The sequence below is a fragment of the Pleurodeles waltl genome, chromosome 5, assembly GCF_031143425.1.
Source record: "Pleurodeles waltl isolate 20211129_DDA chromosome 5, aPleWal1.hap1.20221129, whole genome shotgun sequence".
Lineage (NCBI taxonomy): Eukaryota > Metazoa > Chordata > Amphibia > Caudata > Salamandridae > Pleurodeles > Pleurodeles waltl.
The window spans coordinates 1,050,225,394-1,050,247,441 of NC_090444.1; the positions used below are offsets into that span (position 1 = coordinate 1,050,225,394).

Genomic DNA, 22,048 nt, shown 5'->3' on the forward strand with positions numbered 1-22,048 from the left:
AAGTTACCATATATGATTCACTAAAGTAAACAAAAAACTGATGGCTTGAATGCTTGAATTAATCTCAGCCACTGGTAATTACTCTGGGTCTCTTTCCAATCCATTGTTATTTTACACCCAATGCTACCTCAGTTTGAACCCTGCCATATGCAAATCAGTCTTGAACCTTCTCCAATGGGAAACGTCCAGCCAGATCTGCCAGGTCAGGTCCTGCCTGAACAGGAACACAAACAACCTAAGACTGGTTTCGCCCTCTTTAGGTTTTATCAGCCAGGTATAGCTTGGTTGCAGTTGCAGCGTGCACGGGACCCAGGTTTGGGCATTATCAGCTAGCCTCCACTAGTCTTTGTGTTTCTCTTTTTAATTTAGACCCTCCATGGGTGCCATGTTACGAGAGCATTAAAGCCCATCTGTCTCTAGCTATACTGGTTGGTAAATCTCCTTTACCTATATCGGTCCTCGACCTTAGATTCAGGATCTCCAACAACAAATATAGCCCCTGACAGTGATCTATAATGCAGTATTAAATACATAAATCTTGATATAGCAACATAAAGAAATGTAATCTGACAAATTAGATTTTTATGAAAACTCATCTACCCATTAATGGTAGCATGACACATTTTTACATTTTGCAAGTGGATCCGATTATTTGGATGTTTCTTATAGCATCAAAATGTCACCTTGGTTGTCACTTCAGGGTTGAACAAACCTGTAACTGGTCAGCAGAAACAATTATACAAAAGGTGACAAAGGTAAAGTGACAGTCTCCCTATTTAATAATAGTACTGAGTTAAGGCAATGGCAGCTGTTTGTGTGTATGACATTTATCACTGTTACGGCTGCAGTAAGATTCCAATGATCATTGCATTACCCATGCCTTGCTTTGTAGTTTAGGTAATGCTTCCTTGAAAACGTAATCGAGCATTGGTGGTCTGAAACTAGGCAGTAAAGCTAAACTAACTTGAAAAGGTTAAGGGGGTACCAGACCCATCCTTTATACCAAGTCTTTTGCATTTGGAGATTTGTTGATAGATTAAGTTTCAATAAGTAGAGGTCATGGCTTTGGTTGGTGTGGTGAATTTGCCCACGTACAGTATCAAGAGCCAGAGGAGAGCTTTTAGTGCAGGCCATTTTTTTCACTAAGCAAATACTAAGACAACTTTTAGCTCCACAAGCTGGTAGCTTGGCGGTAATGGTGATGTTTTCGGAGTAGAGATAGATGAAGTACTGCATCAGACATAATGCCCAGGTTACTTACTTTATGGGCTGGGACTGGTGCGAGAACCTGAGATGGGAGGCACCCAATGTCTGACAACTTGCCTCCTAAGCAGCAAAGCATAGAGATCCGCTTTATACTGGCCCTGATGTGTAGGAATATTTTCCGCTTCCACTGGCAGATGTGGGTCAGAAATGTTGATGGCACTACTCGCTTAACTGTTTCAAGTACCAGTCACACACAAATCTGGCAACTGATTGAACAGAGGTGGTCAAGACAGTGCAGAATGAAGGTTGATGATCATTACAACAGCATCTTAAATAGACATGAATGAAAACAGTGCATCCTGAAGTATTAGGTAGCAACCTATCTTCTTTCTTTAATATGTCAAGCAGTGGCTTGCATTTCATAATTCTATGATTTTTTTGCCATTGTTCCTAAACAGATCCAATGGGGGATTCAGTATAGAGTGATGTATGTTGACAAGTCATCCGAGGGCCGGCTTTAGCCCTGGTGGCGCTCAATGCAACAATCTTTTTTCATTATATATCCCTCTAGCAATGTCTCTTGTCTCTCCATAGCCTATCTCTCACATGTATCTAATTTGTTTTATAGTCCTCTCTTAACTGCGTAGGGTGTTGGAAAACTTTACATCACACAAACAACAGAGAGAATGAATCATACGCTTGTAATCAGTGTATCGAAAATGTTAAATAAGACATAGGTGAATACAAGGTGTAGGAGTCACATGTCATCCATATTGTCAGGCACTTTTTAAGAGGGCTTGGTCTGGGGAAGTATAAACTCAGGATTCAGAACATAACACAATGGGTAGGGATGACTTTACTAATAACAATTTATTTCTACCCAAACAAACCCTTTCTAGGAAAATTAGGATAATCAAAGACTGGGGAAAACACAACTTTCTAACCTGCACCATGCAGTCTGCATGCAGCTCTCTGATGGCAGTTCCTAGCTCACTGTGCTAGATTAAGATTGGAACTTATGAACTGCACAGCAACAAAAGGATCTCTTTGACAAATGCAGTATCCCACCTATTACTGCACATAAAATACTGTTCTATGATCTAAATAGTGCCTTCTTTGCAGCAGGCATAGTAACCTTCTGCACTACCTTAGATGAGTCAAAGCTGCCACTAAACAGAACTCATAACCTGAAGTTTGGAGAAGAAGGATTGTATTTCCAGACTAATTATCATTTCAACCTTTCTAACCACTCATCGGGGTAGCAATAAAACATGTTTTTTCAGCGGCAAGGTGACCCCAACGATGAACATGCACTTTAGAAATACACATTATGCACTGTTATATAAAATGATCGATCAATCATAGCATTTGTGAAGTGCAGCACTATCACCCGCGCTGGGCGCTGAGGGTGCTGTGTCTCAGTTGAAAAGCCACGTCGAGTCTCTTTCTGAAGCCTGCCAGGGAGAGAGCTGTTCGGAGCTGAAGGGGCAGGCTGTTCCAGGACTTGGCTGCTGTGTAGGAGAAGGAGCGGCCTCTGCTGCAGCTGCGATGGATGCGGGATGTGTGCGCGAGGTTTAGTGAGGCGGAGTGTAGCTGTCTTGCTGGGACATAGAAGCTCAGTCGATGGTTGATGTAGGACGGCCCTAGGTTGTGGAGAGCCTTGTATGAAAGTGTGAGGATTTTGAATTGACATCTCTTCAGGGCGGGGAGCCAGTGAAGGTTCCTGAGGTGTGGGGTGATGCTTGAGCGCTTGGTGAGGTTGAGGATGAGTCTGGCTGCGGTGTTCTGTATAGTCTGGAGGCTTTTAAGTAGCTGGTAGGACACTCTGGCGTTGAAAGCGTTGCCATAGTCAAGGCAGCTGGTGACCAGGAAAAGTATGACTGTCTTTCTGTCGTTGGTAGGGATCCATTTGAAGATTCGGCAGAGCAAACAGAGGATGTAGAAGCAGGAGGAGGCGACTGAGTTTTCTTGTATATTCATAGATAGTTGGCAGTCGAGGATGATGGCAAGGGTTCATGCGTGATCTGATGGAGGGCGCTGGTCTGAGTTCTGCTGGTCACCAGCTGTGGTCCCATATGGAGGTGTTCTTCCCGAAGATCAGGACTTCTGTTTTGTTGGTGTTAAGCTCGAGGCAGATGTTTTTCATCCATGTTGCTACATTGGTCACGGCACTGCAGAAGTGGCTTTGGCATAGGCGGAGTGTATGAGGCGTTGGGGACTTATTATTACCATGGCACACTGGAGCTCCAGCTGTTATGTATTACCCATTTAGAAATGTTCCAAATTGATAAAGCCTTTTTAACATTATTGCTGGCAACCCTGCAAAATGTACTGAGGTGACCGCGAATGATAATCTTGCATGAGATGGGCACTAATATAATGTTGTCTGATGCAGTCACTATTAAAACGCTAATAGTAGTAGCTCATAATAATTTTCATTGAATATAAGTAGATCTTATTACAAAAAAGGTTGGAGACCCCTGTTTCACATCCTCCATCTGACAATATGGCAATCCCAAATTAAGAGTTTGCAAAAGTCTGGCATGGATGTTATTGACTTTTAGGCCATCCTTACTTAATTTTTTTATATGGAATAATTTAATAGCATGACAACAAATGGAAGTTATGAGTTAAAAGAGGACCATTACAATAGAATCACAAAACACATACACTATCAATTGTAGGTATTAAAAGCTTAAGGATACAAAGGTTTTGTTGCTATTTATAATAATAAAAAACCTGTCTTACATATTTCAAAGATATTGAAATAACGTTATGCAGCAGTTGTAATTTTTTAGATTTTACTTGCATATTGAAATGGAAATGACACAGCAAAGGCACAAGTAAGCAATGATTCTTACTTTAGCCCAAGCAATTTCTGTATCCAGGTCAGCACGCAGATTCTCAGAAGTTGATTTCTGGACAAGCTCAGCCTCAGTTGCAGAAAGCCATTCTGATAGTGTAGTTGTTTCAATCTTAAGTTTGTGTGCCAGTTGATTTGCACGTTCTAGATCTTGCTTCCCTTCGGTCACCTGCAGAAAAGACATAAAAAAACTAAGAACTACTTCTGTGTTATCATATGCTATATTTTACACAGTCTATCCTCCATTGCCTCTGCCTTCGGAACATCATTTGTTAATGAAACAGTCTGCAAAATACTACTCATCGTAATATCTGAAGATTTACTGGCAGTATGTTTATATCTGCAACTACTGGAAGATGTAGAGCAGAACTCCATATTAATTCAGATGACCAGCCTTTCAACTAAGAGTCCATCATCCACAGATTTTACAACTGACAACACAACAACAACAAAATTTGCTTGAATGGCGTGAGACGTGTGAACAATGTCATGAAAATGGTAACAATGTTCCTGAAGGTAATATTTCCTCTTTCTCTTATGCATGGCTCTGTGATATTCCTAAAATATAGAAAGAAATGCTTTCTATATTTTAGGAATATTTTACTGTAAAGGAAGGAATATTGTAGATGGCGCCAGAACATCTGAGGCGCTAACAGAAAGCATTAGACATTCCCCTGTAGCTTCCTCCTGTGGATCTAAATACAAATTTATATCATTGATATCTTAACATTCTGGTCTTGCGCTTGTGGAACGAACCCTATATATATTATGGAAGTGGTTAAAACTGGTGTGGCAGCACAAAATGCTTAGTATTGAGCCAATGGGTGTCAGGCGGAGTTTGACTGTAGAACAACCATGCAAAGGTACAAAAATGTTGGAATAAATTCTAACTTAGGCCCTTATTACATGTGGCTGCCCTAATGTAGACCCTAGACTGTAAAGTTAATGCAGAAGCACCAAGACCTTTTCAAACAAGGCTGGGGTAAGAAAACAAGGTGATCATATAAAACCTAGATACAAATGAAACGCACATAGAGATATTGTAAGCAGCTGTATCTCATGAGGGTTACCTGAAGGGGCTGTCTAATAAATATTGATGAAATTCTGAAGATCTTGCTCCTCATGATCACAGAGTCTTTTCTTGCACAGGTTAAATGCCTTATTTTTACTTTAGTTTTTTTCCCCTGTTGCAATATGGACATCAAATGTTATGTTCCAACATATGTGGGATTTCATTTCTGGCTACAATAAAGTACAAGACAGTAACATTGAGCCAAAGCTCAGCTTCTTCAAAATGTATAAACTGCCTTTGTTCAAAGGCTAGAATGCATTCTATACAGCTATAGGGCCACATAATTTCTACTGTTTTTATTATGAAGGAAAGGGGAGAAACTTTGGAGGCTTTCCGTTCATTCACACAAGTATAACTAATTTAAATATGATGGTTTGACCACTTGTTTTACAAAGTAATCACATCCATGTCTTTATTTTTTACATATGGGCATGACACAGCACTAAAAACTTGAGCACCAAACTGCAAAAGTGTATTAACTGTTTGCAACATGACGCAGTTGGCAGTGCTCAGACTCTGTCATGTTACCTTAGGCCCTGACTATATCCCATTAGCACTACCACTAACTACATTTTCGTCTTAGCCCTCACAAGATTCCTCTCCCTTCATCTGTCCATCAAAATGAACATTATCAAGAACTTCTTAATACAACACACATCTCACTATCTCAATTTTACGAATGAAGCATGACTTTATAGTCTAAATGTCAGTTTCTGTCTTCTAAATCTATTACGAGGACGCCTATGATGTCATTTGGTCACCATACAGTACAGATGGTAAGCTAAGAAGCCATTAGGCAATTGGATTTACGAAACCACTAGGCCCGTAGGTATTACAGAACAATGTTATGCAGGACTGGGACCCTCTGGGAGGAGGAAGCACAGATACAAATGCAGAAAGCGGAAGGGCCCAAAAACACTGGATCTCCATGATAGGTGAATCTGTGGCTTAGGTTCGACAACCTTAGAGAGCACATGCATTATAATATGTGGGCTAAATGTGCTTTAGAAAGAGTCTTTATCAGCCAGCCTGTACCTTTAGTCATAAACCTTTAGTCATAGCAGGAGAACTGCAGGTACTAAAGTGAAGTGTATGCCCGTAGAGGACTTTGAGCAAATAATATAAGGACCTCCCTGCAACTCCCTCAATAATAAACTAGAAATAAACTAGAAATACCTACAGTGTACATATCAAACTGAAAAACAGAAATGGACGTTATGTTGATTAATTATGCGAAGGAGATGCTGGTCTTACTGAAGGCAGCTTTTACCATGTCTTATACTCCTGTTCATAATGTGGTATAGTCCCCACACAGTATAACCAGAAGGAGCTGGACAAAAGAAATAACATTATTTTTTTACCTGTTAATAATAGATGGTACACGGGGAGCTGCCGAAATGTTTCACAAACGAACTTGCTACCAAAAAAGTTTAGCTTTCGGGACATTTTTGACTAATGGCCATATTGCAACAAAAGTCTGTCTACTACGACACTGTGTATTCTGTCAGTTTTGTTTTCTACTACTGCTAGTGGTCTTGAGGTCTATACAATGATTCTCTTGCTTCATCAGTAGAGAGCTAGCCTGCTGGATTAGCAATGTGTATCACAGCACATAGTGGAGGGTGACTACTGTTACATCACCAGGATACGCGGAGACAACCACTGGAGACAATGATTGACAGGCGCATACCTCCCAGCAAATGTGTGGAGTCCCTTCCCCCCAAAACTCTTCAAGCTGCAAAACTACTCCTGCTGGTAAGTAACCTTTTATTTTTGCAGCATGAATCCTTTTTTCCGTTCACATGCGGTGCATTAGATTTTGCAGTGGCTTTCCTCCCCAAGGGTTGGTTGGGATGAAATACAGAAGTGGGGGCAAACAGATGTTGAAGTAACTTTTGTCCCACCTGTGCCTCTTTGTTCATCTGAATGTCCACACAATGTTTTGCAAAGGTGTGTGGTGACACTCATGTCACTGCTGCATGGACTGCGTCTATGGGTAATCTTGCTTTGTAATTTATTTCCTTGTTGAGTGGGCTCTTGGGCATGTGGGCATCATCATTCTCGCCCTAGAATAGCCAGTCTGTATAATTTCCACAGTCCAACTGAGATTGTTCCTTTAGTTACGGTGGAAGCCTTGGTTGCTTTGGCAAACAAGACAAACAACTGTTCTCTTTTAAGAAACTTCTTTGTTTCTTGCAAATAGTACATTAAATGCCTCTTTACATCCAATGTGTGTAGGGTTCTTTCAGCCTGTTTATTCAGCTCTTTAAAGAATGATGGAAGCTGAATACTTTGGGTGATATGAAAGTGGGTCACCTGTGTAGAAACTGTGGGTTAGTTCTGAGAACTACTTTGTCTTTCTGTATGTGTAGGCATGATTCTTGTTTTGTCAGTGCTTGCAGCTCGCTCACTCTGGGTAATGATGTGACTGCAATTAGAAATGCTGTCTGGAGTGTGAGTGATCCAAGATCCGTCTTGGGCATAGGCTCAAACGGATTTGTCATTAATTGCGTTAGCACGATGTTTACGTTCCATAATGGAGCTGGGACTGATCTTGGCGGTGCAATTCATTTTGTTCCTTACAGGAATCTCTTCACCACTGGTGATGTGAAGAAGCTGTTCCCTGAAGTACCCATAGTGTAGGCTAATATTGCTGCCAGGTGTACCTTTAAGGGTGGATAGGTTACCCTGGTGTGGAACAGGTGAGTGGGGTAAGTCTATACAGTTTACTGTTTTGTCCTTGTCTTCATATTTGTATTATTCGTGCACCAGTGAATGTATCTGTTCCACTGTGCAGCATAACATTTTCTGGTGGTAGCTTTACTTGCTTCTTTAATGATTTCCATTGTCCTAGGCAAGAATTGTAGATGCCTGAATTCTAGGTATTCAAGAGTCAGGCAGCCAGGCAGAGTTGCTGGCTCCGGGTGGTACCCTGTCCTCTCCTGCATTGTTAGCAGATCCTGATCTGCTTTGACTGAAATCATTTGTCCCCTGGACATCTCTTTTAGGTCTGAGTACCAGGTCTGTCTGGCCCTGTGGAGCTATGAGGATGAGGTTTGTCCCTGGTTGCTTGGCTTTTTCCAGCAAAGCATATGCAAATCTCCTGACCAGTTTACTGACAGGGCATTCCCTTCTGACTTGTGGTGTTGAAACCTGGAGGCAAAGAGTTGGCATTTTGCATTTGTGGCTGTTTCAAAGAGGTCTATTGTTGGTCTCCCTCAGACCGTTCATATTTTCTCCAGTGTTTCTTGTTTTAGTTCACACTCGTGGGAGCTGGTTTCTTGTCTGCTTAGTTTGACCTCCATGTTTCGTATCCCTCGTAAATGGACAGTTTTATGGAGAGATCTTCCTTGCTGTTGTCCATTTCCATATCTGTTGGGCTAGTTCTGGGTTAACCATTTTTTGCCTCCCTGCTTGTTGAGATAACACGTTGTGCTGCGTGTTTGTATCAGTACAGTGTTGCTGGTTATGTGCACTTGGAAAGCCCTCAGGGCTCGGAAAACTGTTTTCTTTTTCAGGTAGTTGATGTTTTTCAGCGCTTCTGTGCTGTTCCACTATCCCTGTACCTTCATGCTGCCTGTTCGTACTCCCCAAACTTTGTGGGATCCATCCATTGTGATTTCACCCATTGTATCTCCCTTTGTACTTTTGCTGTGACAACCACTAGATCCTCCCAACTCCTGGTGGATTGTGACCATTGGTTGCAGATCCATTCCTGGAAAGGGCACAAGCGCAGATTTGCATGTATGAAAGTGGTATGCATGATGCCATCATGCCCATAAGTTTCATGACAGTCCTCATTGTCAGAGGCCGATACTTCTGGTAGAGGTGAATCTGCCCTGCGATTGCCTTTGCTCTCTTCCATATTGGGTATGTTTGTGCCAGCCTTGAGTTTAAGGTTGCTCCCAGAAACACCTTTACCTGTTCTATTTGTGGCATCTACTTTTGTGGTTTATTGTCAAGCCCAGTCGTTGCAGTGTGGCGATCACTGTTTAAATATCGTTTTGGATTTCTGTATTGATTGTCCCTTTAACAGCCAATCCACAGCCTTGGTCTTCTCTCTCCCTTCCTCTCGAGTAGATGAAGTCGTCAAAGGAAAAACAGTTCCTTGCCTTCATCGGTAACCCTTGGTTGGGATTCGTGTGACTCCCTGGCTTTTAGCTGACCTTCAGTCGAGGAGTGTTTCAACGGCGAGTCTGCCGTGTGGGACTTAATGTCCAAGGGTTTTGTGTCGGAGCTTTTTGGTGGTTTCGTTACCTTAGACTTCTTCTTTTCGGTGTCCCTCTCTGCCCTTTTCACTGCTCATTTCTTCTTCATAGATCTCAACATCAAACTCTCCTCCATGCGTTGTCTCGGCTTCTTCGAAGTTCTCATCGATGTTGGACAGCCGAGGTCCTTCAGAGAAACCGGTGTCTTCTGAGTGCTGGCCATGGTGGTGTTGTGTTCCAGCCTCTGTCTTCAGAGTACATTTAGTGTTTTGGGTATGAACGCAGCACAAGCCTTGCAGTCAGTCCTCATCTCAGTGATCTTTTGGGAGACAGAGATTGCAGACCTTGTGGGGGTCTCTCTAGAAAAACCTGTGGTGACAGTTGGGGTAGAATTTAAAGGGGGGTGTTTTCCATAACTCCAACCTGCTTTCAATCTCTGAACATGTGGCTGGTACAGACAGGATCCCCGTCGGGCAGTAGAAAGAAGGTTCTCTCTCTCTCTCTCTCGTTGTCGTCTCTATAGCTGTCTCCAGGAATCAGATACTTTTCTTCCAAAAACATCCATTTAAAAAAACAAAAAAAACTTTTTGACGTACTTGGTTGCTTCAACACCCAACTGTGGAAAAAAGAATCCAAAAATGGCAACTACACACAGGAATATCCGAGACGCCATCTGACATCACAGAGGGGATGGACATACCACCAAATAGTGGTCAATGACGCCCACACACACTTAAAAAAAGAAGAAAAACCAATTTTTAACCCAACCACCAGATGGTGGAGTAATGCACAGCATGTGAATTCAGAAGAGGATTCATGCTGCCAAACTGTGATAACGGGTGGGGTACATGGAAACCTTGGGCTACACAGTCAATTTAGTATGTGCAAACACATTGCACCCAGCATAAAATGGGTTTCTGTGCTCAGGGTTAAGGTGTTTTTCTGTCCTTAAGTAGCCCTAACGCAACTACTGCAAAATACCCCGTTGGTAGTTTCAGTCTTGTCTGGTTTCTGGATACAATTCACATCCAGGTAAGAGGAAATGGTAACTCTTTTATTGCATTGCCAGATCTGCTTCCAATTTTGACTGACAAATGCTTACGGGCACCAGAGATGTCTGTGTGTGTTGGGCTGAGTCCATGTGCCAATGCCAGTTGTGGCTTCCCCTTTGTGTTGGGCAGAGAGCTGTCTGCAAATAGGAGACTCTACTTGGGCCATCTAAGCCTTCCCTTTCAACTAAAGATCCATGTCACTGAGAGAGCGTAGCTTATATAATCTATATTAACATGAAATGTTTATGAACTAATGTGTAATAATGCCGCATAGAAAATGTATTAATGTATTTTGCTAAAATGTGCGCTTGAAATGTGCCCATGGGGAGTGGCCGCCAACATATACGGGGACTAATGAAACTGACTAATTATGTTGAAATGTTATGTTATGATATGATTTTACACTAATAATAATAATAGGTATATGTAAAGGTTTTGCTAATAAATCATTAGGCTTCAGTTAGCATGAGTCGAGGCCTAGCTGCCTGGCTCTCATATTAAATGTATTTTTCTAATGTGCAGTGTGCTGACTTGCTGAAGGACATGAACTCTTGTTTTTCTCCAAACTAGAAGCTGAATGTAACTGTAGTAGATCCGTTCTCATGAAATTCGACTTGCTTATAGAAACATTTTAGCTGAATAGACCAGTCGTAGGTACAAGGTCGCCTGAACCGGTACAGACAATGGAGCCACTGACCGAAGATGTGCAAAGGACCACAAGACTACGAAATCATACCGGACATTCCACCCGCTAAAGAAGTCAATCATAAGGACCAATAAAATAGGTGAGAACTGTTATGGGGTGACAAATTCGATGAGCTAATGTGAAGTTAATTGGATAGAGACAGTGGGGTACAACCCCTTGTCCAACCAAATTTTAGGGGAATGTACAACGAAAAGAGGATAAAAACACTTGACACCAGGAAGTAAATTAGAACAGGAGGGATAGGAAAGAGTTAGGGGAGATGCTGATGCGATTTGCTATGATCCAGACACTTTGTCACTTTGCTTAGTGACTTGCTAATTTTACTTAGAACCACCCTTGCCCTTAGATTGCCCGTTTACACTTTACCTCCTTATGAGGGAAGTGCCCCTTTTACCCGATTGCTGAGTTCCTGGCTGATGGCAAATCAACTGATGTCCTGAGGACGAAGACCGAACCTGAGTGCTGACCCAAACGGAGGGTAACTATATGACAATGAATTGTGATTGTCTGTTTGCTTTTCCTTTCTAGGTACCAACTGCTTCTTTTGACAGAGACCATAGTCAGATGTTTTTCCAAATTGGTGTTACTAAATTGTTTTGCATGAAGCCCAACATGCTAATGCAAATTCGAGGTTAGTTGAGAGGGTTCACTAAACCGACGCAATTAGACAAGTGACCAAATCTATGCTTTGTTGAATAATGTGGTAATGTTACTCTGCTAAAGATAACCTATGTTGACGCCGTGTTATGTTCTAATATTCGTGATTCTTGCTTTGATGAAATCTTATCAGAGTTGCCATATTGTGACAATGCTAATGTGTTTCTTGGTTTTGAGACTAATAAACCTGCTAGTAGAATTGTAATCAATAGGGAATAAACTTCACAAAATCATATTATTCTGGTGTGGTTATTCATGACTGAAAGGTCATGGTGTTCCTGAGTTTCATTAAATGTCATTGACTAAGGTGAACTGCATTGTTTTAATAAATATTGATGACGTTATTGACATATTGATTGACATGTTGATTAGCTATCTCGTCCTAAGATGTCTTCAACCAGGGTCAAAAGATTCATTGGCCTAAAACGAGTCCCAAAGTGAGTAAAATAGTCTTAAAGGGACGCGTTAACATCACTATTTTGTCCCTGCCACCTCCTCCTTCCTGGAAATGTCCACAAAGATATGGCCAGCACTGACAGACCACAGTTATAATCTTCAAATGGGGAACACTATTTCCTGTCTTCCCAGCAATGCCCCACCTTCACAGCCTATACCTTTTATTGACTTTGAGAAGTGAAGAAGCTTTGGAGCCTCATTCAGAGACGGCTTCTCACCTGGACCACAGCAATAAATACTGAGGTATCCTGCCATTGCTGGGACCATGGCTTTCACGCTGTGACTTCCCTAGTGTTATGGCCTGCCCAGCAAAATTAGCTATTTAGCTGCTGAGTGAGGAAATGATTAACCCTGGCCACAAGGGCAAAGAGCAGAGACCGGTTGCCTGAAGATCAACGCAAAAGATCCCTTAAGGAAGTCAGCCACTAAGAAGTCAAGAGAGCCTTAGAGCAAAGCTGAAGGAGACATTCAGAGGCTGCAACAGAGGTGGACCTGTACAGACAAATTAGCCTCCCAAGCCGTCAGCTGTGCTGGAGTCCTGATTAACTTATGTCTAGCCACACAGGAAATGGGACCTTGCCTTTCCACTGAAGCTTTAGTAATGTCTGATGGTGGAGGCTGGCCACCTTGATTATAAAACTGTTTTAACACATCTGTAAGACTACGTGAAAAAGATTACATCTTATATTTGCAAATAGATTTTTTCCATAAAATATTTGCTCCTCTGATACATGTATCAACCAGTGGGAGTCCCAGCTCATTTGCAAATTTTATATCTAGCAAAAGTGACCCCTATGTTTCAGCTGGGACTTTAAGGGCTAGTTAGAGTAGTATATGGTCTCTTGCTGAATAGTGTTCATTGCCTCCATGTCAGTATCATCTTTCCTAAAACGTGGGAACTTTGGGATTCTCAAACTCAGGAAAACAATGGTTTCAGAAGTGAGACAAACTCAATATGTTTTTAGATGGTCGATTGCTGGGTTCTCGAAAGGTCTGTGCTTCATTACATTTTTGTCAAATTCTCAGTTGACTGGGTGCCAACCTATAAGGTTTTCCTTTCTTGTTGCACTGAGGGTCACTGGGAAACTAGGACAAAGGGCCAAATCATCCTAGTATTGTTGATATATTGCAATACCCTTGGCACCTCAGTTCTAGTGAATGGGAACAGTAAACAATGCAATAGTGCAAGGACAGAGATTCTGAGGATTTAGAAGTAGAGTTAAGAAGTTAGGACCTTCACTCAGACTACCAATGTTCTAACGACTCCCCTTATTTATTCTGAACTACAGAGTTTTAAACTCGAGGAGCTATAAAACTATTTGGGGTTGTACCTTTGCCAGCAAATGTGCTGGGACCTTCTGTGTCGAATTTGACTTTACTGTTCTATATTTTGTAGTTTTAAATAAAGACAAGTTCTCCTTTAATTGCAAAGTTGTCTGCCCAGGTATTGTAATGTGTGTTACTACTTACGTCATATTATCCACACTACAAACCCTCATCATTTCCCAGAGTAAGCCACACCTCCTTGATCACCCTACCCTATGGGGAGTTAAAACCCAAGTATAAATTATTATCACCCAACAAGCAGGGCAGCAGTAGAGAAGGACAGCAGACACTTGTACCTAATGAGACTTGCCCAGCAGAAAACTGCCCTGTAACAACAAATGCCCCAGGAGCAGGCCTAAGAAATAGCCTTTTTGTTTCTAAGTAGGATTTAAGATTTTTTATACAGCCTCTAGCTCCGAGGCATCTGAATGATAGATAAGTAATTCAGACAAATATTGGAAAAGAGTGGACAGAAACATGGTCAAGAGGACGATGGCACTGCAGTACAAATCATACACAGAATATTCATCAGGTGTTGGCCATGATTAACTGATATTTTATTGTTGTTTCATGTTGTTGGGTTCTTCTCACTTTCGCCTTTCAAGTGAAAGCATTTTATTAAAATGGTTTTCCTCTCTACTGAATATGCTTAGGCAATTTGTGTTATTAGAATGAAATTTGTATCAAGACAATAATGGTTGAGGGTGTCAAAACAAATCATTTACAGTTGGAAATTCAATCATTTTCACTTTCAGTCCATTTATTTCAGATGTCCAATCAAAATGCTTTATGGAAGATGGAATATATCATTAAACAAAGGAGCAGGCCCATTATATTGCTCAGGTTTGCTCACAAAATCTTTATTTTCATGCTGGCAGAAAAGGGAAGAAAAAAGCTAATCTAAGTAGCAAGTTGCTTTCATTTTTGTTATGGCTTTTTTTAAATGGGTAGGTCGCAGTCTCCCTACTTTTATCAGATGCAGCTCGGCTGAAGATACGCTCTAGCACACGATTATGTACTCTCCCAACATCAGCAGCTACTAGAGAGAAATAACTACAGAACTGAGAGAAATAATGGAAAGAGACATACCACCCTCCACCACCACCACTTTATCATATTAGCTGTGCCAGGTGATACTGATCTCCCAATGTCCAAGCTGCTCTTTTGTGCAATGGGATTTATCATAGCCAAAACAGATATTGCTAGAATGTGCGCAACACAGCAAGCCACGACTAAACAAAGAAACAAACAGGTATGAATATGTGTATCATAGCAGAGATTGGTGTATGAGGAGTGTGTGTGTGCCTGAAAATTTGGGAAGGTGTGGATTGGGCGGAGATACACTATGGGCTAGACTTGCGGGAATGTTCGCCACCAACAAGTAACCATATGTTACATGACAATCTGGGAAGTGGGTGAGAATATGGTGGGAAAATATTGGGGGGAATACAGTTAGAATGATCAAATGGGTTGGAACAGGGAAAGAAACATTGATAATTCTTGAACGGTGATTGACCATACATGTCAACAATCTTCACTGCACTGTGATATTCATAGGTGACTATGTGGACAAACACTGTTTTACATTGGAAAAAATGTATGAATAAAGAAATTATAAAACAATCGAATGAGAAAAGGGAGTGTAAAGTAGATCTCTTCAATGAAACGTATACTGGAAAATACCACAAAATTTAGAGAACTTTTGTAATATGAAAAATATCTGTTAATTTCTTTTCGAGATGTTTATAAAGTTGACAGGGAGGAGTCAGCACTCCTACATTTCTATTCATTTATTCCTCTTTTGCTGCCCTGGATTACAGATGCTACTTAAAACTGAATACAAGTTGGTAAAAGCTGAAAGTAAAAAGTAATATTTATTTCTTCTGGCAAACAGCTATCACAGTTTGGGAAAGTTCAGGAACCCGAGTGATTGAAATGAAGGCTACTTTTGGAGAAAATGGCCTCGAAAAACCCTTCAGCAGCACAGAAAACTCTGAAAATAGACAAATTCAAATTTTTCAATGGAGGAAGGTTGAGACAACGAGAGGAAAATGAGAAAGAAAGTACAACTCATAAATCTTCCCTTTAACAACAGTTTTGCAGGAAACAGGTTTTAGGGCTCAGAATGTTTAATGTATGGCGCTCAACTGCTGGCTTGTTGGAACTTTATTAGCTGGGAGGAAGTGTAAGAACATTAATTGATCACTGAGACCAGTGACAGAACCAACCAATCTGAAGGGAGCAAAAGATATTGGCCAACCAGCTAAATGTTTAGAGACAGCCCTATCTCATACAACACTGCCACATTTCCAATAATGTACTAAGAAATAAATTGCCAAGAAAAGTGACCTCATCAGAAAGATTGGACAGAAGAAAGATGACAGCATTTGGGAATTGAAATGTGAATACAATTAACTGATAGTATTGCATCTAACACAATGCCTTGGGAGGACCAATGGAGAATGTGAACCACACATGTGAAGTGTTTAAAGGGATACATTCAAGCAGGCGAGAGGTCAACTGTTTGTTGTGCTATTGGGACATACCAACATTTTGTTTGGGAATGTACTGCAGAGGTAAGCATCCATAGACAAAAGGAAAATTCTTCTTAAATGAGCGGCAACATCCCTGAAATACGTGAAAGAGGACTGAAAGCACTGGACGGCCAAATACTTGGCTGCTGAAACTATTGAGACATTAATAAAATGATCTGAATGACTGCATCTACTATAAGGCAAGGGAGGACTGGTGCCACATCTTCACTGTGCACATCATATATAATTTCTAAAGACAAATGCTTGCTTCTCAGAAATGATTACCATGATGCAGGCATGCGAGTAATGTAAGCTCTGATATAATCTGACCAACTATGTGCTTAATACACTTTAATGAAAGGCTCCTGGGTACCTTTGAGGAAGGAACCTGAAGTAATTTTTCATGTGAGGAAGAGTCCAACAAATTGCATGCTATCCAACAGAGCTTGGAGGCTCTTGTCTTTCGGGTATCACCTACTTACTTTCCCAAACTGATATTCTTCAAGTGGGGATCTGTAGTAGTAGACTGAGAGCCTATTGTACCTACTCAACTGGATTTGAGAGCAGCTCTGAGGGGTAAGTCAAGTAATTTTGCTCCACCACTGGAGTACACTACCAGTAGCAGCAGGGCATTAGACTCGTCCCATCACCCTACAATTCAAGAAAGAGCTGAAAATGTATCTTTTGAGGGAGCACATCACCATACACTCATAAGGAACCCCAGCTATCTGGCCTTACTGGTTGGAGAACAAATGGATTACCATTCACGCTACTGTTAAAACAATGTTAAACTGTTCCCATAACAATCACTTTATGTGCACACATTTTATTGTTCCCTACCCCCTTTTTTATGCAATGCTCCATAGCTACCACAGTAGGCTTTCACTTTACAAGTACTTATACAGGAAGCAAAAACAAAGTGATAGCTTAGTAAGGTTAGAAACCAGGGGTGGGAGTGATAAGGGTTACGGCTACCCAATGAGTACATACAGATGTGACGGTGCTGCCGACGTACTGGGTTACTTTGACAGAAGGAGCTCACAGTCACACCAAGAAAGATGCTGTGAGGGAAAATCTCTTCTGGGAAATATTCCCTAAACGAAGTGCAAAGAGTTACGTAACATTCTGACCCATCACACAGACAAGCACAGAAAAACAAACCCAAAAATGTCTGTGGCCATGGCTCAAGACTCCCACAGTGATGTGCCTGGGAAGTCCAGTGCCTGATTTAACCAGAAACCCAAAACAGTTAAACACTATGGGAAGGCAAATACTGTAGCAGCGCCAGTCTCTAACTACTGCCCAGCACATAGAAAAAAAGGATGTTTCATAGGACTTCATAAGCAACAGATATCATTAATTATTGATCACCTATTACTTGCTCAGAAAGCCAATAGGGTCCAGGGCAAATTAATCCATTGGAACCCCATCCCTATACAAAGATTGATCAGAAGGCAAAGATAATAAAAATTTCTTGTTTAAGGCCTTAAAAATATGCAATTCCTCTGACAAGGCTTGTTTTTTTTTTTTAAACCAATTCCTTCACAAACTTATTAGAGAATGCAGAGTCAATGAAAGGTACAACTGGCCCAGCTATATGGATGAAAACTGATCATGGGCTGTTAGATCGAGAATGACCATGTGCACATTTGAATAAGGCAGTGGCACTCACCACGGCGCTTACAGCACTATTAGAAGACTGTATAAATGAAGCACTAGATCCCTTACCCAAAAGAGGGACGGGAAAGGAGGAAGAGAAATAGGAGGAGGAGAAAACAAATAGAAGAAGAGGAATAGATGGAGGAGGGGAAGAAGTGTGTGTGAGAAAGACTGTATGTGTATGAACTAGAGTTAGGGAGTAGACGCAGATATGTGCTACTGCACCAGAGTCAAAATCATGCACGTAATACTAAAATCCTTTTAGTTCAGCCATCACACTGACAAACTGGGCCAAGTATAAATCTGAGATTGCAGCACGAGGTCTCTCCTAGCCAAGTGCTGCTAGAACAAGACACTCATGCTCAGAGCGTTGCTTAAAGTTGTCCATACATAAAAGGTCTCCTAAACCGTTACTGACCGTGTGCTTCCTTCAACAAAAACATGGAAGTCCAAAGGTATTGGACCAATGAAGACAACAGCAACCAACCCTGAGCCATCATGCCCTCATGGAGCAGAAGCTGGTGCAAGAAAATATAAATGTTATCTGGCCTCAAGCACTGCAGACAAGTCCTATATTGTTGAAATACCAATTACTGGTGCCCCCCGCCCGCCTCACTCTCACTGTATGGACACCAACCTTGAATACTGTTTAATGCACATATAAACACATAAAATACAGACGAGCAACCTGAGAAGCCAGTAGGTGAACACTACAACTGTATCCCAACTTCAAATGTTTTCGACAGCAGACTAGAGAGCTCTCAAGTATGAACAAGTGGGGGATGGTCCAAATCTTCTTCGCACACAAAGGGACTGGGTAAAAGGTATGTCATTGAGAGTGGTGTCTTAATGTTAGATGTTGACACATTTTGGGTTTCCGTTGTAATTCACAAGTCTGGGATGTTCTCTACCACTTTCACATGTGATGCCTATGTCCATGTCTAATGGAAAGGAGTGATGCTGACTAGTAATGAAGGGTTAAAACCTTATACATACCCTCTACATATAATGGACAAGGGGCACTTAGCCGATTTTTACATAATATTTTGACATAAAAATGAATACTCCAACAAAACAGTAGCTCAATCAGTTAACTTGTAGAGTGCAACTTATCACCCGTGAGAGTATCCAGGCAATGGCAGTGTTCAAGGTCTCAGTCAAAGAGCCAGGTTTTCATCGTCCTATGGAGCTCCTGTAGAGTAGTGGTGGTCCTGTGCTGCAGGGGGAGGCCACACCAGGCTTTGGCTGTGAGGTAGGAGAAGAAGCATCCTCCTGCTCTGCTGCATGATATGCAGGGGGCAAGGGCCAGCACAAGGGATGCGGAGCAGAGGTGTCTGAAGGGTTTGTGGAATCTCAGGTGGTGGTTGATGTAGGCAGGTCCGGAGTTGTGCAGGGCCTTGAATGTGTGGGTGAGGAGCTTGAACTGGCATCACTTCTGAACCTCGAGCCAACTGATTTTTTGAGGTGGGGGGTGATGTGCATGCGACGAAGGAGAGCCAGGATGAGTCTTGCTATGGCGTTCTGGAGGGTCCTAAGTCTTTGTACTAGGTGGCTGGTTGACTCCCACGTAGAGGGTGTTCCCTTAAGTTGACTGGTGACGAAAGTTTGGGTGATGGTCCGTCTCGCATTTTTGGGAAGCCACTTGAAATTCTTACGTAATATGTTATGCGCAGGATGAAGACGCAGGAGGATGACACTGCATTGACTTGGGACCTCATGGGGAGTTTGTGTCCAGGGTGATAGAGATTCCTGGAGTGCTCAGCTGGGGTTGGAGTGGGCCCCGGGTCTGTGGGTGACCACGAGGCATCTCAGGGAAGTTGTCATTGACAAAGATCAAGACTTCCGTCTTGTCTGTGTTGAACTTGAGGCAGTTGTTTCTCATCCAATTGGCGATGCTGGTCGTATATCAGTGGAAGTTCGTTCTGGCTACGGTGGAGTATTCAGAGATGGAGAAGATGAGTTGCATGTTGGCGGCATATGATATAATGTTGAGTCCATGGGATATGACTAAGTTGACACAGCAGAGGTCATGTAGATGTTGAAGAGGGTGGGGCTGAGTGATGAGCCTTGAGGGACTACGCAGATAATTTGTTTGGGTTCAGAGATGACAGGTGGATGGGTACTCATTGTGTTCTGTTAGTGAGAAAAGAGGTGATTCATTTGAGGACGGCTCCTTGGATGCCTATGTCATGAAGTCTGGTGATGAGTGTGTGGTAAGAGAAGGTGTCTAAGGCTGCTGAGGGATCGAGGAGGATAAGAGCATCTGTCGAGGAAGGCAGGATGTCTTCTGTGGCCGCAGTCAGGGTTGTCTCGGTGCTGCATAATCTGGATGGGGAGCGGTCCAGGAGGTAATTGTGCTCCAGGTATGTGGCGAGTTGTTGGGTGATGGATTTTTGGATGACTTTGACCGGGAAAGGGAGCAGGGAAATAGGTCTGTCTTTGCTGAGTTTTCTGCATTCTTCCAGTCTTCGGGTAAAGTGGCAGAATTCAGTGAGGTGTTGAGTAGGGTGGAAAGATTGAGGCTGATCATGGATGTTCCTAGGTCGAATATGTGGTGCTATGTTGATAATTTTAACAAAACATAGCTGCTTCACAATAAAAGTAATTAAATCATATTAAGGACTCTACAATAGTTGTTTTGCTGGTAGAATTCTAAAATTATAGCCCTTACCAGTGTAACCTCTTGTGCTTGGTTTCAAAGTAGTGACCTTTTATGACTACTGTTAGCTAATGAATCTTACAAGACCATTAGTTTGCAATAAATATAAAACTGTGATTTTTATTCTGAGCGCATTGTGGATATAAGTGAGGCCAAAGGCTTTAATGGAAACCTGCAAACACGTTAGAAAACATATCACAATGTTAAAGCATTATGTTAGAGATACAAAATCGCCAAGCCGCAATCAAGGAAGTTAATCTGTGTTCTTGCATTTTAAATATATGCAGATAAAGAATGGAGGAATCAGTTAGCCAAGGAGGTAGATTGACCAAGGAATGCAGAGATCTGCTCTGTGGATGTGTTTAGATTTCCACACCTATAGCCTACGTTCTATTGGTGCCTCACTGTTGCTCCATTGTTGAAAGAAAAACCATTAACACAAATTGGGCTCTACATATGTATGTCACAAAATGAGTACATTCATCATTGTCCTTCATGCCTTTTACCTGTGCACCTAGGTCGTTGTAAAGAAGTTTCAGTGCAGTCAGCTGTTCATCCATTGCTTTGGGGTTGTCAGTCTGCTGCTTCTGTACGATCTGTCGACCTGTCTTGATCACTGTTTCCACTTCCAACTTTACCTCACTGAGGGTTTTATATAGTTTCTAAGAAAGTATGGGAAAGTAGATTACGGTTTAAAAAGTAAATTCAGCCATGAATAAACAATAACAAAAGGGATGACATCCCTGAAAATAAGCAAAATAACGCAATATTTTATGAAATGTACTTCTCTCTACCATGCATGAACACTTAACACAAGTTCATACTTTACATTCAAAACTCACGCAAGATATGGACACAAGACTGATTTAAAGAGAAAATGTCTTTCAGCTGCAGTTTTAGTGGTACTACAGGACATTTTGTGCTCGTGTCTGCCTATCCCATGTGAAAATCATCTAAACCAGTGGTTCCCAACCTTTTGATTTCTGTGGACCCCCAGTTTAACATTAATGGAACCCAGGGACCCCCACTGAATCATCATGGGCATCCGGGGACCCCTGTCTGAGTCATTACTGGAAGCTGGGGACCTAATTTGTCAATATTTGTTAATACTTTTTCATTTTCTAGGCTCTCGCGGACCCCCTGGGATGGCTTCGCGAACCCCCAGGGGTCCCCAGACCACAGGTTGGGAACCACTGATCTAAACCTTTGCACCTGCAAAAAGGTAACATTATCAGGATTGCAACCATTTACCATGCCTAGTTGAGGTTACCTAGGAGACATTGTTGCCTTTGACAAAACATCACAGCAAGAGTTCCAACCTGAGTGCCTTGCCAGTATCTAAACATTTTAAATTAATTTTAGGAATACCAAGGGGCTTCAAAACAGATGAACAGGCTTGCAAGGGTGTAACAGCTGTCTGCACAGACAGGTTAGAAGAGTCACATTTATTTTTCAAACTCTTCCTTCTCTGTGAGCAGCATGTATATATTACAATGAATGAGATATGCAGACTGGCCTTCTAATATTCTGTATTTACAGAATCTTCAATTACATAAGAGCTCATGCAGCAGGAATACTGAAACCTGTAGAAATAACAGTCCCACATGCAGCACAATTATTGTTGACATGGTTTTGACATGGCATGTCATT

General features: G+C 41.7%; 1 protein-coding gene across 4 annotated transcripts in view; it reads right to left on the reverse strand.

Annotated features, from left to right (window-relative positions):
* The window catches only part of UTRN (utrophin), a 1,374,288-nt gene that overhangs the window by 857,453 nt on the left and 494,787 nt on the right, over positions 1-22,048 (reverse strand). For all 4 annotated transcript variants that reach the window (XM_069235249.1, XM_069235248.1, XM_069235247.1 and 1 more), the window contains exons 33-34: positions 20,905-21,060; positions 4,068-4,238 (exon numbers count right to left, since the gene is read on the reverse strand). In XM_069235249.1, coding sequence (XP_069091350.1) covers positions 4,068-4,238; positions 20,905-21,060 — 327 coding nt within the window. The remainder of the gene's footprint in view (positions 1-4,067; positions 4,239-20,904; positions 21,061-22,048) is intronic.